Source organism: Suncus etruscus, chromosome 9, assembly GCF_024139225.1.
Source record: "Suncus etruscus isolate mSunEtr1 chromosome 9, mSunEtr1.pri.cur, whole genome shotgun sequence".
NCBI classification, from domain to species: domain Eukaryota; kingdom Metazoa; phylum Chordata; class Mammalia; order Eulipotyphla; family Soricidae; genus Suncus; species Suncus etruscus.
The window spans coordinates 116,123,457-116,135,988 of record NC_064856.1 but is presented as its reverse complement, the minus strand read 5'-3'; the positions used below and the strand labels follow the sequence as shown (position 1 = coordinate 116,135,988).

The window sequence follows — 12,532 nt, the reverse complement described above, 5'->3', positions numbered from 1 at the left end:
CAAAATACCTTCACAGCTCAGCTTTAGGTTACACATTCCTTTTCCCAAGAATGTGGTGGCAGAAAGTGAAGACTGAGGCCACATTACAAATGTGCTTTATTGATGATGGGGAGAGGGACCTCTGCTAAATACTTGAACTGCTCAACCCTGCAGTGTCACTTTTGGTGGGACAAGGAAGTGAAATTAATCTGCAAATCTTTTATTCCCTCTGACAACTATTCTGTTCTCTAAGCAGTGTCCCATTGGTCCTCCAGACTCAGATTAGAGTTGATGTTACAGAAAATGGAATGTCTGCGTTGTTTCCTCTGAATGGGTCTGCTTGGGAGATTTACTCTTTTCCCAAACCACAAGACATACCTATTCCTCTGAGAAGCATCCAAATGAGGAGAGCATAATAACGGTTTCTTATAGAAATCCAGTTTTTGACTGGAGTAATGGTTCAGTAGAAGTTTTGTACATGGCTGACTTGGATTTGATAAACAGCACCACATTTTGTGCAACTGGGATAAAAACTGAGCACAAAGCCAGAAATGATCTCCAAATACATGCAAGAAAAGGTCTTAGTTCCCAGGAGACTTGTATGTTTCCTTCCATGACTCATTTCAAATCTGCGGTTTCTCTCTGGGGCTAGGAATCAATTTATTAATAAACTAGCCTACTGATAAATACTTTATCAAGGAATGACTTTGTTTAGGAATGGAGGACATGAGTTTTCTCTCCCTTCTCTTCCACTCTGCTTTTAAGAGAGAAGGATATATATTAGAGATCAGAGATATATGAAGACCAAGTTTATCAGTGCACAGGGAAAAACATAAAAGGGGGTTAGAGATCAGTACACTTCCATGGCCATGTTTTCAGGTATATTATGCAGTTTAGTGGCTGGCTGTATTGGTGGAAACTTATGTTACTGTTCATTAGGTACCTTTGCTTAAAACATAAAAAAAAAAAACCTATAGAATTGGAATTTGTGTTGTCCTCTGGTGTGTGACAAGAAGTGAACTCTGAGTGAAGCCTTGTCCACACACTCAGCAAACATAAAGCTTCTCCCCTGTGCGTGTCCTCTGGTGTAAGATGAGATGTGATCTCTGACTGAAGCCTCGGCCACACTCTCTACAAACATAGGGCTTCTGCCCTGTGTGTGTCCTCTGGTGTCTGATTAGATTTGAGCTCTGACTGAAGCCTCGTCCACAAGCACTGCAAACATAGGGCTTCTGCCCTGTGTGTGTCCTCTGGTGTAAGATGAGATATGACCTCCAACTAAAGCCTCGTCCACACTCTGTGCAAACATAGGGTTTCTCCCCTGTGTGTTTCCTCTGGTGTGAGGTGAGATGTGACCTCAGACTAAAGCCTCGCCCACACTCCATGCAAAGATGGGGCTTCTCTCCTGTGTGTGTCCTCTGGTGTGTGATGAGACTTGACTTTCGACTAAACCCTCGCCCACATTCCCTGCAAATATGGGGTTTCTCTCCAGTGTGTGTTCTCCAGTGTGTGATGAGACCTGATCTATCACTGAAGCCTCGTCCACACTCCCTGCAAATATGGGGCTTCTCCCCTGTGTGTGTCCTCTGGTGTGTGATGAGACCTGACTTCACACTAAAACCACGCCCACAATCTGTGCAAACATGAGGTTTCTCCCCTGTGTGTGTCCTCTGGTGAGCAATGAGACTTGACCTCTGACTGAAGCCTCGTCCACACTCCTTGCAAACATGTGGCTTCTCCCCTGTGTGTATCCGCTGGTGTATGGTAAGACTTGACCTCTCATTGAAGCCTCGTCCACATTCCATGCAAACATGGGGCTTCTCCCCTGTGTGTGTCCTCTGGTGTGTGATGAGAAGTGACCTCTGACTGAAGCCTCGCCCACAGTCCCTGCAAACATAGGGCTTCTCCCTTGTGTGTGTCCTCTGGTGTTTGATGAAATGTGACTTCAGACTGAAGCTTCGCCCACACTCCCTGCAAATATGAGGCTTTTCCCCTGTGTGAATCCTCTGGTCTGTGATAAGATTTGATCTATTATTTAAGCCTTGCCCAGTCCTTTCATACTTATCTCTTAAAATTCTTGACATTCCTATTCTTGCAATTTCTCTTCCTGTGTCCTTTTGATTTTTTTCCCAGCCTGTGTTAGTTTCTTTCTCCATAGTCACCTCATGTGTTTTGGAGCTCCTAATTTGACTGCTAGAGTGTGTAGAAAAGGCTCTTGAAATTCTTTTATGCATTATCTTCTTAGCCAAAGGTACGGGGCTTTCTTTATGCTTTTGACTTTCCAGTATGCCATTCCCTGATTTGTCAAATTTGTCATTATATGAATCACAGTGTTTTTTCCATTGGTTCTGAGTGGTTGGGCAGGAATTCTCTAATTGAATGAGCTTTCTTGCAGGTGTTCCTGGGAGGATCCAGGAAGGATGGCTTCGTTTCATGTGACGACTGAGGAAGTTCTCATTGGAGAAGGCGAGAGAGCAGAAGGAACATGGATGGCTTTCTGGCTTTGGTTCTGCTGAAAGAAAGTTTTGGTAAGAGTAAATGTTGACAAGGCTGATTGGAATATATCTCTATCTCCTGTTAACATCTGTACTCTAACTTTCCTGATTTTGTTGATAAATTAAGATAAAAGCTTCATGCTTCTAAATAGTCTGGTGGATTTTTGAGCCACACTCGGTGCTTATTCCTGTACAGAGCACACTCTGTGCTCTGTAATCAGTCCTGGCAGACTTGGAGAACTGTATGAAATGCTGTACTATACCTATGGCCCCTAAACAGTGTTTTGTCATTCCATTTACTTTCAATAAATCTCTTGCAAAATTCAGAAAATCCGTATCCAAAAACTTTTGTTTTAGTTTGGGGGCTAAACTTCACAATATCATGGGTTACTCCATTTTTACATTCAGCAAGTAGTCCATCCATACTGGCTGGGGAAAACACATAGGGTTTCTGAGGAATGAAACTGGGTTAATGCATAAAAGGAAAACACCCAACCCACTGCACTATTGCTATGACCTCTCTCTTAGAACAGTTTGATATATCTCAAGTGATCTTTCCATACATACCACCCTAAAGTAGGATTACTGTGTGATGTGGCTTCTAAAGATATTTTACTCTCCTGCGATTTAGTGATACTTGATTTCATGAGATCAAATCATCCATAATTAGAATTCCAATAAGGGGAAAAGTGGTTAGGAAGCACCTAGCTTGGAGTTGTAGAATGGAAGCAGACTAGAGTTATGGTTAGAGAGATTCTAAGTAAATAAATTTAAATTTGAGTCTTGCCACCTAAAAATCATATTTAGGTGCTAGAGACATAGTACAAGGTTTATAGTGCATGCCTGTCCTGTGGTAAATAACAATTCAATCCCTGTTTCACACCATATATGGTATCCCAAGCACTGCCATTAGTGATCGCTGAGCACAAATCTAAGAGTAATCCCTGAGTATTAATGGGTGTAGCCCAATCTCTCCAAAATACCCAAAATTCATATTTAGAGGCAGATTCATGATTCAAGTGGCAAGGTCCTGGTTTAATCCCTGAGCACTGTGTGACCCTGTGAGCACTGCTAGGCGTGACTTCATAATACCTATCATAATAAGAAATGGGTAGAAGACTGGGCTGGAGTTATAGCACAGTGATAGCACAGCTGCTTGTATCCAGCTGATCCCCATTTTTGTCCTAAGCATCCCACATGTTCCCCCAAGCCTGCAAGGAGTGATTTCTAAGCAAAGAGCCAGAATAACCCAACAGCTCTCGGATGTGGCCCACCCAAAAAAATGGGTAGAAAATCCAACTCTGCACATTGGTTAGATCTGCACCCAGAGGAGCCTCTGAGAACCAGCAAAAAACTAATGCTGGATGGGCTAGAGTGGTGGCACAACAGTAGGGCATCTACCTTGCATGCGCTAACCTAGGACGGACTGTGGTTCGATCCCCCAGCGTCCTATATGATCCCCAAGCCAGGAGCTTTTTCTAATGTATAGCAGGAGTAACCCCTGAGAATCATTGGTGCCCCCCCAAAATAAACAACTAATGCTGGTGTGGATGTGGGGTGAAAGGAACTCTCATTCACTGCAGGTGGGAATACTATTTAGTTCAGTCTTTCTGGAAAGCAATGTGGAAGCCTCAAAAAACTGGAAATTGAGCAACCATATAATCCAGCAATACCATTCCTAGGGATAGACCCTAGGTATACGTACACGCACACATACCCACACACAAAACAGTACAAAATGTCCTCCAAACTACTATATTTCTCACAGCACTATTTACAATAGCCAGAATCTGGAAATAACCAAGGTGCCCCAAAACAGATGAGTGGCTAAAGGAACTGGTTCATCTACACAATGGGATACTATGCAGCCATTAGGAAAATGAAATCATGAAATTTCCTTATACATGTACAGACATGAAGATTATTATGCTCATTCTGAATCAGAGGGAGAGGGACAGACATAGAATAGTCTCACTCACTTGTGAGATATAAGAAAAATAAAAGACAGTAATGTAATAATATCCAGAGACAATGGACTGAAGGGCTGGGAGGAACAGCCCATGATAGAACCTTGCAACAAAGAGCAGTGAGAGAGCAGAGTGCTTGTCCAGACAGGCAAGGAAGTGGAGAGGGAAATAGGGTACATTGGTGACAGGAAAGCTGGACTGGTGAACAGCAGTGTACATTCTATGAGAGAAACCCAAAAAAAGAACATTTCTATAACCATGAAGCTTAAAGAAATTAAAATAAAATAGTAAGTCGAATGAAATCTGATTGAATGCGACAACATGGAGTAAATGCACATTGTTTTCAGGTACTAAATCAGGGGCAGGAGCAATAGCACAGTGATAGGATGTTTTCCTTGTACTTGGTCAACCTGGGACACAGATTCAATTCCTGGCATCCCATATGATCCCCCAAGCCTGCCAGGAGCAATTTCTGAGCACAAAGCCAGAAGCATCACCAGGTGTGACCCCAAAACAAAACAAAACAAAATTTCAAGTACTAAATCAGCTGACAGAAAAGGCAAGACAGGCTGGGAGGATTGTGGTGAGGAATTTGGCGAAAACCACATTAACACTGCGCTGGGCTCATTCATCAATGGTTTAAAACTATAGACAATAAGCATTTCTGAGTGGACTGAAGAGGAAGCACAGCAAGGAGGGTTTTGACTTGCCAGTGGCTGACCCGTGTTCATTTCCCAGCATCCCATAATGTCCCCCAAGCCCACCATGAGTGATTGCTAAAGTATGGGACCAAGAGTAACCCAAAATACCATCACTGAGTGAATTTTAAAATAAAAGGAGAGAAAAAATAAATCACTTCCTTGGGGATCTCAAAATCCCCATAATGATTCAGAGTAAAGGTCAGAAGGGCCTAAGAAAGGCACCCTGACACAGGGCTGTGCCAGTCTGGCACTGAGAGCACAGACAGGGAGTAAAGACTCAGAATCTCAGGATCTGTTCTAAATGACCACAGAGAGGGAACCAGAAAGACCAAAGGGAAGACAGCAAAGCTTGAGATCATTGTGGGACTCAGTAGCAAGGGCAGTGAACAGGAGCGGGAGTGGGCCTGCAATTCCTGATATGGGAGCCCAATGCCAAATGCCCAGAGCCCACATCTCACAAGTGCCCTGATGCTCTACATCTAACCCAAGTCCAGAGCCAGGGAGCTTTTCCCACACTCACCAGCAAACACACCTCTCTGCAGCCTTCCCAGTACTCCTCCTTCCAACCAGGAGATCAGCGGAGGCTTCTCTCTGCAATGCCCTGCCACAGAAAGATGATTTTGAATTAGAAAAGGGGACAGAAGCCCTACAGTAATCTGGGTCCATAATGAAAGCAGCCAAGTCATGGAACAAATGAAGAAAAAGAATCTCTGCTCTCCATATGCACTTTGGTTATTGCATAGATAAGAACAAGTTGAAATGAAGAGTCTAATTGAGGAGGCCAAATAATAAAGCCAGTGAAGGGGGGTCAGTAAGAGAGTGCTAGCCTTGCACATGGCTAATTGCATCGATCCCAGAACAATTTGTAGTTCTGAGTCCTTCAGGGAGTGAGCACTGAGTTAAGAGCCAGGAGTAAACCCAAGTACCACCAAAGCCCAAAGGTGTCTAAAAAAGAAGAGGCTGGGGGCCGGGCGGTGGCGCTGGAGGTAAGGTGCCTGCCTTGCCTGCGCTAGCCTAGGACGGACCGCGGTTCGATCCCCCGGCGTCCCATATGGTCCCCCAAGAAGCCAGGAGCAACTTCTGAGCGCATAGCCAGGAGTAACCCCTGAGCGTCACAGGGTGTGGCCCAAAAAAAAAAAAAAAAAAAAAAAAAGAAGAGGCTGGAGTGATATTATAGTAGTATAGTAGGTATGGCACATGCCATGCACAGAGTTGACAATAATTCAATCCCCAAAACCATATAAGATGCAGAAAGCTCTTCCAGAAGAAATTCCTGGATGCAGACCTGGGCATAAGCTCTTGGATGACCTGTATGGTCCAAATACAAAAATAAACAAGTCAAACTGACCTTAGCCAGGCACGGGGTGCAATGGATTGTGGAATTGCTTTGTATGCAGGAACATATTTCATCCACACCCAACAAAAAGTCTCAAGAAGCAGTGGGGAAACCCCAGGATCTGCTACAGGGTGGTCCTTTTGAAATCGTAAAAAGAACCTATGTCACTTATAAATTTTGCAGTCTCATAAGGATTGAACAAGAGTAGATAGGGGAGTATGTGACTACAAACAAGGCCAACCTTGGAATGATCACTAGCAACCCACATGATCCCTGAACTCAAGAGTCAGGAATAATTCCTAAGCATACCAACTGTGGCTAGATCCCATGGTTTATAAAATCACATCACTTTTGGACACACCTGGGAATGATCAGGGATGACTACTGGCTCAGTGCTCACGAAAGACATCTGGCAGGCCTGGGGGCACATATACAGAGCTGGGGATCAAATCCAGTTTGGCCACGGATATGGCAAACATCTGACACAATGGAACATAATTTGGGTCACTAAAAAGACTTAAAAATACAAAGTTGGTCAAATCTAAGAAATAAAGTCAGAGGGTGGGGGTCAGAATAATGGACTCGGACTCAGTAGAACCACTGAATCAGCAGAATCTGTTGAACCCAGATTCTGACTGACCCAGGCACCTCCCACCCCAGGATGTAGCCCACAGCAGCAGTTCCAGGGCAGCTCTCACCTACTGCCTGCAGGAGCTGGTAGGTCTCCAGCATCACGTCTCTGTAGAGAGTTCTCTGAGAGGCATCCAGACATGGCCACTCTTCCAGGGAGAAGCTCACGGCCACATCAGGGAAGGTCACTAAATCCTAAGCCAGCACACACAAGGGAGAAGAAGACAAGACTCCCAAGGTTCCTGGAGGGACTCGGGGCCTCTCCATTATGCCCTCAAGAGGAACCAGCTCCATGTGTTTATCTCCATGGGGACCCAGAGGGGAACAACCCCAACGTCATGTCAAAATGATGTGCATACACGATTCCAGAAGGTTCTTGGAGGTGCTGCTTTGTACACAGACCACCAAGGGCCAATTCATGCATTAGATTCATTGAGCTCTGGTGGGTGCAACAAATGAATACAAAGTCAGAAGCAGCTGAAAAAGCAACTCTAGGTGTGACCCAAAAATGCTAAACACACACTAGCCCCTCTTGCCCCAAAGCCCATTTATGCCCAGGATACAAGTGAGAAGATAAATTCAAGGTCCAGTGAGTAAATCAAATCTGTGCTTGGTGTTATCAATATTCACAAGTCATTCCCAAACAAATAACTAGTTTACTAGGAGCCACAACCCGGATCTCAGATTCCTTCCTAAAACATCTCTGGGCCCCACAGGCTCTAGGGACTGCACAGTGCTGTCCTCCTACCTGTCCTTTCCAGAGACACACTGCCCTTTACCTTGGGACAAGACGCCAGACGAGGAGGCCCCGTCATCTCCAACTGTGATCCTGCACGAAGAGCAGCAGCAAGGCCCTTTCCGGGAAGTCCTGGGGAAGTCACAGTCAGGAGCGACGAAGACGAGCACAGCCCCTGCCCACCTGCTGCGTGTGGGTCTCGCTGGACCCTAAGCCTGGGAGGAGCGATCAGAGGGGGACAAGACCACAGAGGGGAGGGCGCTGCATGCGGGCACAGCTGGGGAGGGCTCGGGCGCCTCTGGACCTCGCTGGGTGTGGCCAGACTCCCTCGCCAGAAGAGCTATTCCGCAGGAGATGCCCTCCTCGAAAGCAAACAACTCTTTCCCCAGAGCTTGGGACTCGGCCTTTCTTTGGGGCCCGGGGTCGCCGGTACGAGGGGGGTGATCTGCAAGTCGCAGCCGAACGGGAAGCGATCCGGAACGCCCGGGAGGGAGAGGCGCAGGCCTGCGCTCACCGGGCCGAGCCCCGCAGCTCCGGGCGCCCGAAGCGGCCCCTGGGCGGGCGTCGGAGAGGAGAGGAGAGCGGCCCCGGGGGCCCCGCAGCCGCCCCAGGCGCGAGGCGAGCGGCCGGCGCTCCAGCTGCGGGCGGCCCGGAGAGAGGGAAGCCGGCGGGCGGCGCGACGTCACGCGACGTCACGCGACTTCCTGCGGACGCTTAAAGGGCCAGGCTCCGGCGAGTTCCCGGCCACTCGGGCCTGCGGGCTGAGTTTTCCCTTCTGGACTTGAATCAGGGCTTGCAAATCGAGTCCTGTGCACAAACTGGAGGTTCGGTTTCAAAGAAACATAAGACTCACTCCTCCTCGTGGCTTGGGCACAGCTCAGGATGCAGCCAATAACCACATGTGTGAAGGCCTGGAAGGATGTGCAGTTTCAGGGACTGAAAGAAAATGCCCATATGTGCGCCTAAAATACCTCAGTAGGGCTGGAGCAACAGCACAGAGGGCTGTCGCATTGCAGGCTGCCAGCCCGGGTCCAATCCCAGGCATCCCGTAGGGTCCGTAAGGCGACCAGACATAACTCCTGAGTGCGGAGCTAGGAGGAACCCCTGAACATTTTTTTAAAAAAAGGATCCCTGAAATATCCAGGTGCTTATTTTTTCCTTTAATATTTTTATATACTATCTGGGTCCCAACAAGGCCATGCTTACTCTAGTTGTTCTTTCTGATCACACTTGGTAAGCACTATATACTATAGCCATAATCTGGAAACAACCAATATCCCGAGATCAGATGAGTGGATAAATGTTATTTAAATATAAATTAATGAGTCCTAATGTTGGTAGGGGTATGGTGAGACCTTTCTCAGCTCCACCTGCCATCTGTAGCCCCTTTGTCCGGCAGGTCTGTAGGTTGCATGGTGACGGCAGAGAAATTCACAAAGTATCAGATGAAGCTTCAGGAGAAATCCAGCTTTATTACAAGGCCCTAACCACCATCCGCTATATGGCTTCTAAGCATATGAAGCAGCTTAGACTCATGCTTCTTCCCTGCTGCTCTTCTTCCATCCTCGCTGCATCTTCTCTCTCTCTCTCTCTCTCTCTCTCTCTCTCTCTCTCTCTCTCTCTCTCTCTCTCTCTCTCTCTCCCCCCCCCCAGCAGACTCCTCTACCCTCCCATTCCAGATGTGAGCATTTCAGCTTATTCAGGTGGGATAAACAAGAAGTTAGGGGAGGGGATACCCACATTCTCTACCTTTTTTGTATTATTACACCAAGCACTCTTAATAAGTCTAGACTCTAGATTAACATCCAAGTTTCTTTTCATAAGCTTCTCTAAACAAAATCACAATAACATTTCTGCAGATAATACAGTTTAAAAATAAGCTGCTACATAAGATACACAATATAACATCAGAGCAATTGAGAAACATTCACTAGGATAGCTGAGAACTTTCAAAACTCTAACTTGCATTTCCCCAGAATCGTGCAAATATTAAAGCACTAAAGTTACATACAAAAATTTTCATTTGCAGTGGAGCTTAGAACAAAACAGTAAGATCCATACAGATAAAACAAATTTAACCAGAAATATAGTAACCAATGAAAAGTAGCTCAAGAGATTAGCCTAGGAGAAAGTTAATTTTTTGGGAGGTAACCCAGGTGCAAGAAGTTCTGAACGCCTCTTCTCAGTTGGTCTTTAGCGAGTTTTGGATCCTCCATCTTCTCCATCTTCACATTCTGTAATTAAGCTGCTGGGGCCTCCTTGATAAACTGCTGCAGGTTAGGAGTTCGGGTCCTTGCAAAAGGTGCCTCTGGTAGAGAAAAGATGATAGACAGTGGACGCTGCCCAGAGTCTTCAACTCTTTTGCCTTCACTGCCTGCTTCTGTCTCACTTGAGGGGGACTCTGCCTGAGGCTGTGGGATGAATTGACAGAACCTATGTCAATTGATAGCATTTCTGCTACCTTTCACTGACATTTCGCCAGGTCTGAATACATTAGCAGCCTTGATCCCCTCTCTCCTTTCACAACTTCAAACTCCACAATCTCCCCAACACAACACTACATAGAAACTTCCTGGAACTGTTTCTCTTAATAGTTGTCCAGTGAACAAAGACATCTTCTTTGGTGTCATTTCTGTTGATAAATACATTATCATTCTGGACATTGAACAATTTAACAATGCCCAGTACTTGGATTACCAGCACTGACTTGTCTACCTGACTTAGTGCTTGGGGCATGAGGTATCTTTAGTAGAGCCATTTTCAAAATCTGGATCTGCAGAGACAGTAACTGGCTTATCATTCTTGGGTTATGGGTTCTCTCTGAGTTAGTGCCAGTAGAAAATAATAAATTATCTATTCTGGGAAGGTCTTTAGATCAAGAACTTGTCACCACTGGGAAGGCACTCTTCCCATCTTGTGGCATGTGTGCAGGAGAATCTCTAGGGAGCCTGACACATAGTAAGAAATGCAAGTAGATGGACCGGAGAAACATGAAGCCATTCAGAAAAGAAGCCATGTTTACCGATGTACCAGTGAAAGGCACAGCACATTCAGTCCAGCTCAAGGGGCTATCATGGTGATAATCCGCCAAAGAATCAAGTCACTCACCATTGTTGCAGTCTTGTTCAGTCCAGGGCTCAGGATTCCCACACGGGCCACCAGATAAATAATATTTTGTAAACATATATGCACTGTAATCCCATGTAGCTGCTAGGAAAATGCAGTCATAAAATTTACTTATACAATAGAAGGATTTGAAAAGTCTTATGTTGAGTGAAATGAGTCAGAAGAAGCAGATAGACATAGAAGGATCACACTCATATGTGGAATATAAAGGAAAAATTAAAATATGATAATAATATCCAGTGACAGTAAAGACAATGATCAGGAAAACCAGTCACTGGTAAGAAGCTTGCCACAAATCTGTGGATCAGTGCAGTTAGGGAACAGAAGGGACCACTCTGACAGTGACAATCATTGTTTAAACTTATTATTCTGAATAAGAACTGTTTGTTGAAAGGAAATGGAGTGATATGCATAATTCTCCCTCATTAACAGGAGTACAAACCAGTGTCTAAAAAGGAAAAATGGAAGAGATAGATAAGTAAAATATCTGCCCACAGGCAGGAAGGCTGAGGGCAGGAGGGAAACTGGGCCTATCAATGGTGAGAAATGGGCACTGTCAAAAGGGGTGTACACTGTATGACTGAGACTTAACCATAAACAACATTATAACCAAGGTGTTTGGGTGCTTTCTCCCAGAGACTTTGACCTAGCTTCTTTCTTCATTCACCCATTGTAAGAGACCCACCAAGACTTCATTAAGCATTGGATATGTATTTTTATCCTTTAACTACATCTGCCCTCCCCCCACCAGATGGATAGTATGAATAAAAAAATCAAAGAGGGAGGTTATTGAGCTTTCAGTTCACAGGCTGGCTGCCCTCCCCCACCCCCATGCCTTTTCTCCTTTAGGTCTTTTTTAGGGCCACACCCAGAGGAGCTCAAGGTATACTGGGGAGATAACAAAATAGGTGAGTGGAGCAAGGCCATTTGCCAATGAAACGGAGGACAACATGGATCGCTCCCTTGTGCTGAACTGAATGTGACATCCTTTATTGTGCATCAGCAAACATAGCCCTCCTCCTGAGCTGTTTCTCATGCTATGGTGGACTCAACTTGCAATGCACTTGAGAGATTCTTCCATTTACAGGCCCCAAAGGCAAAGGGTGTTATCCTAGTGATACTAGAGATGTATACTCAATACTAGTGATGTGTTATAAATTTAAAGGCCTTCCCAGAGCTGATAGGTTCACTAGTGGCATCCAATTGTAGAGATCCCATCTCCTGCAAAGGCCCAAGGCTGCCAGGGCTGCAGGACTGTAGGCTGCAGAGGCCAAAGGCTGTCAAGACTTGAAAAGGATCATTGAGTCCAGCTGCCTGGTGTTGCCAAGAGCTCATCTAGGAATGTCAACATGTAGAACTACCTTCCCAAGTCGAGAGAGGAGAGAAACCAAGTATACTTTTTATTCCTCCTAGAGTTTGAGGCCCACTGTTGCGACCAGGGTATTTCAGAGAGAGGGAGGGGGGAATTCATCGGACAGAGGTGGCCAGGGGATACCTGGGTTCAAAGAAAGAGAAATAAATAGACACAAAACAAGCAACATCTTTCTGATTCTTTACCTCTG

The 12,532-nt window shown here is 45.5% G+C and overlaps 1 protein-coding gene across 1 annotated transcript in view; it reads right to left on the bottom strand.

Moving 5' to 3' along the window:
- LOC126018846 (histone-lysine N-methyltransferase PRDM9-like) overlaps positions 1-12,305 on the bottom strand; it is a 42,522-nt gene extending 30,217 nt beyond the window's left edge. Inside the window, exons 1-5 of the mRNA XM_049780940.1 lie at positions 12,161-12,305; positions 8,368-8,557; positions 7,888-7,984; positions 7,177-7,303; positions 5,663-5,743 (exon numbers count right to left, since the gene is read on the bottom strand). Of these exons, the coding sequence (XP_049636897.1) occupies positions 5,663-5,743; positions 7,177-7,303; positions 7,888-7,984; positions 8,368-8,557; positions 12,161-12,305 (640 nt within the window). The remainder of the gene's footprint in view (positions 1-5,662; positions 5,744-7,176; positions 7,304-7,887; positions 7,985-8,367; positions 8,558-12,160) is intronic.
- Positions 12,306-12,532: the final 227 nt, after the last annotated feature.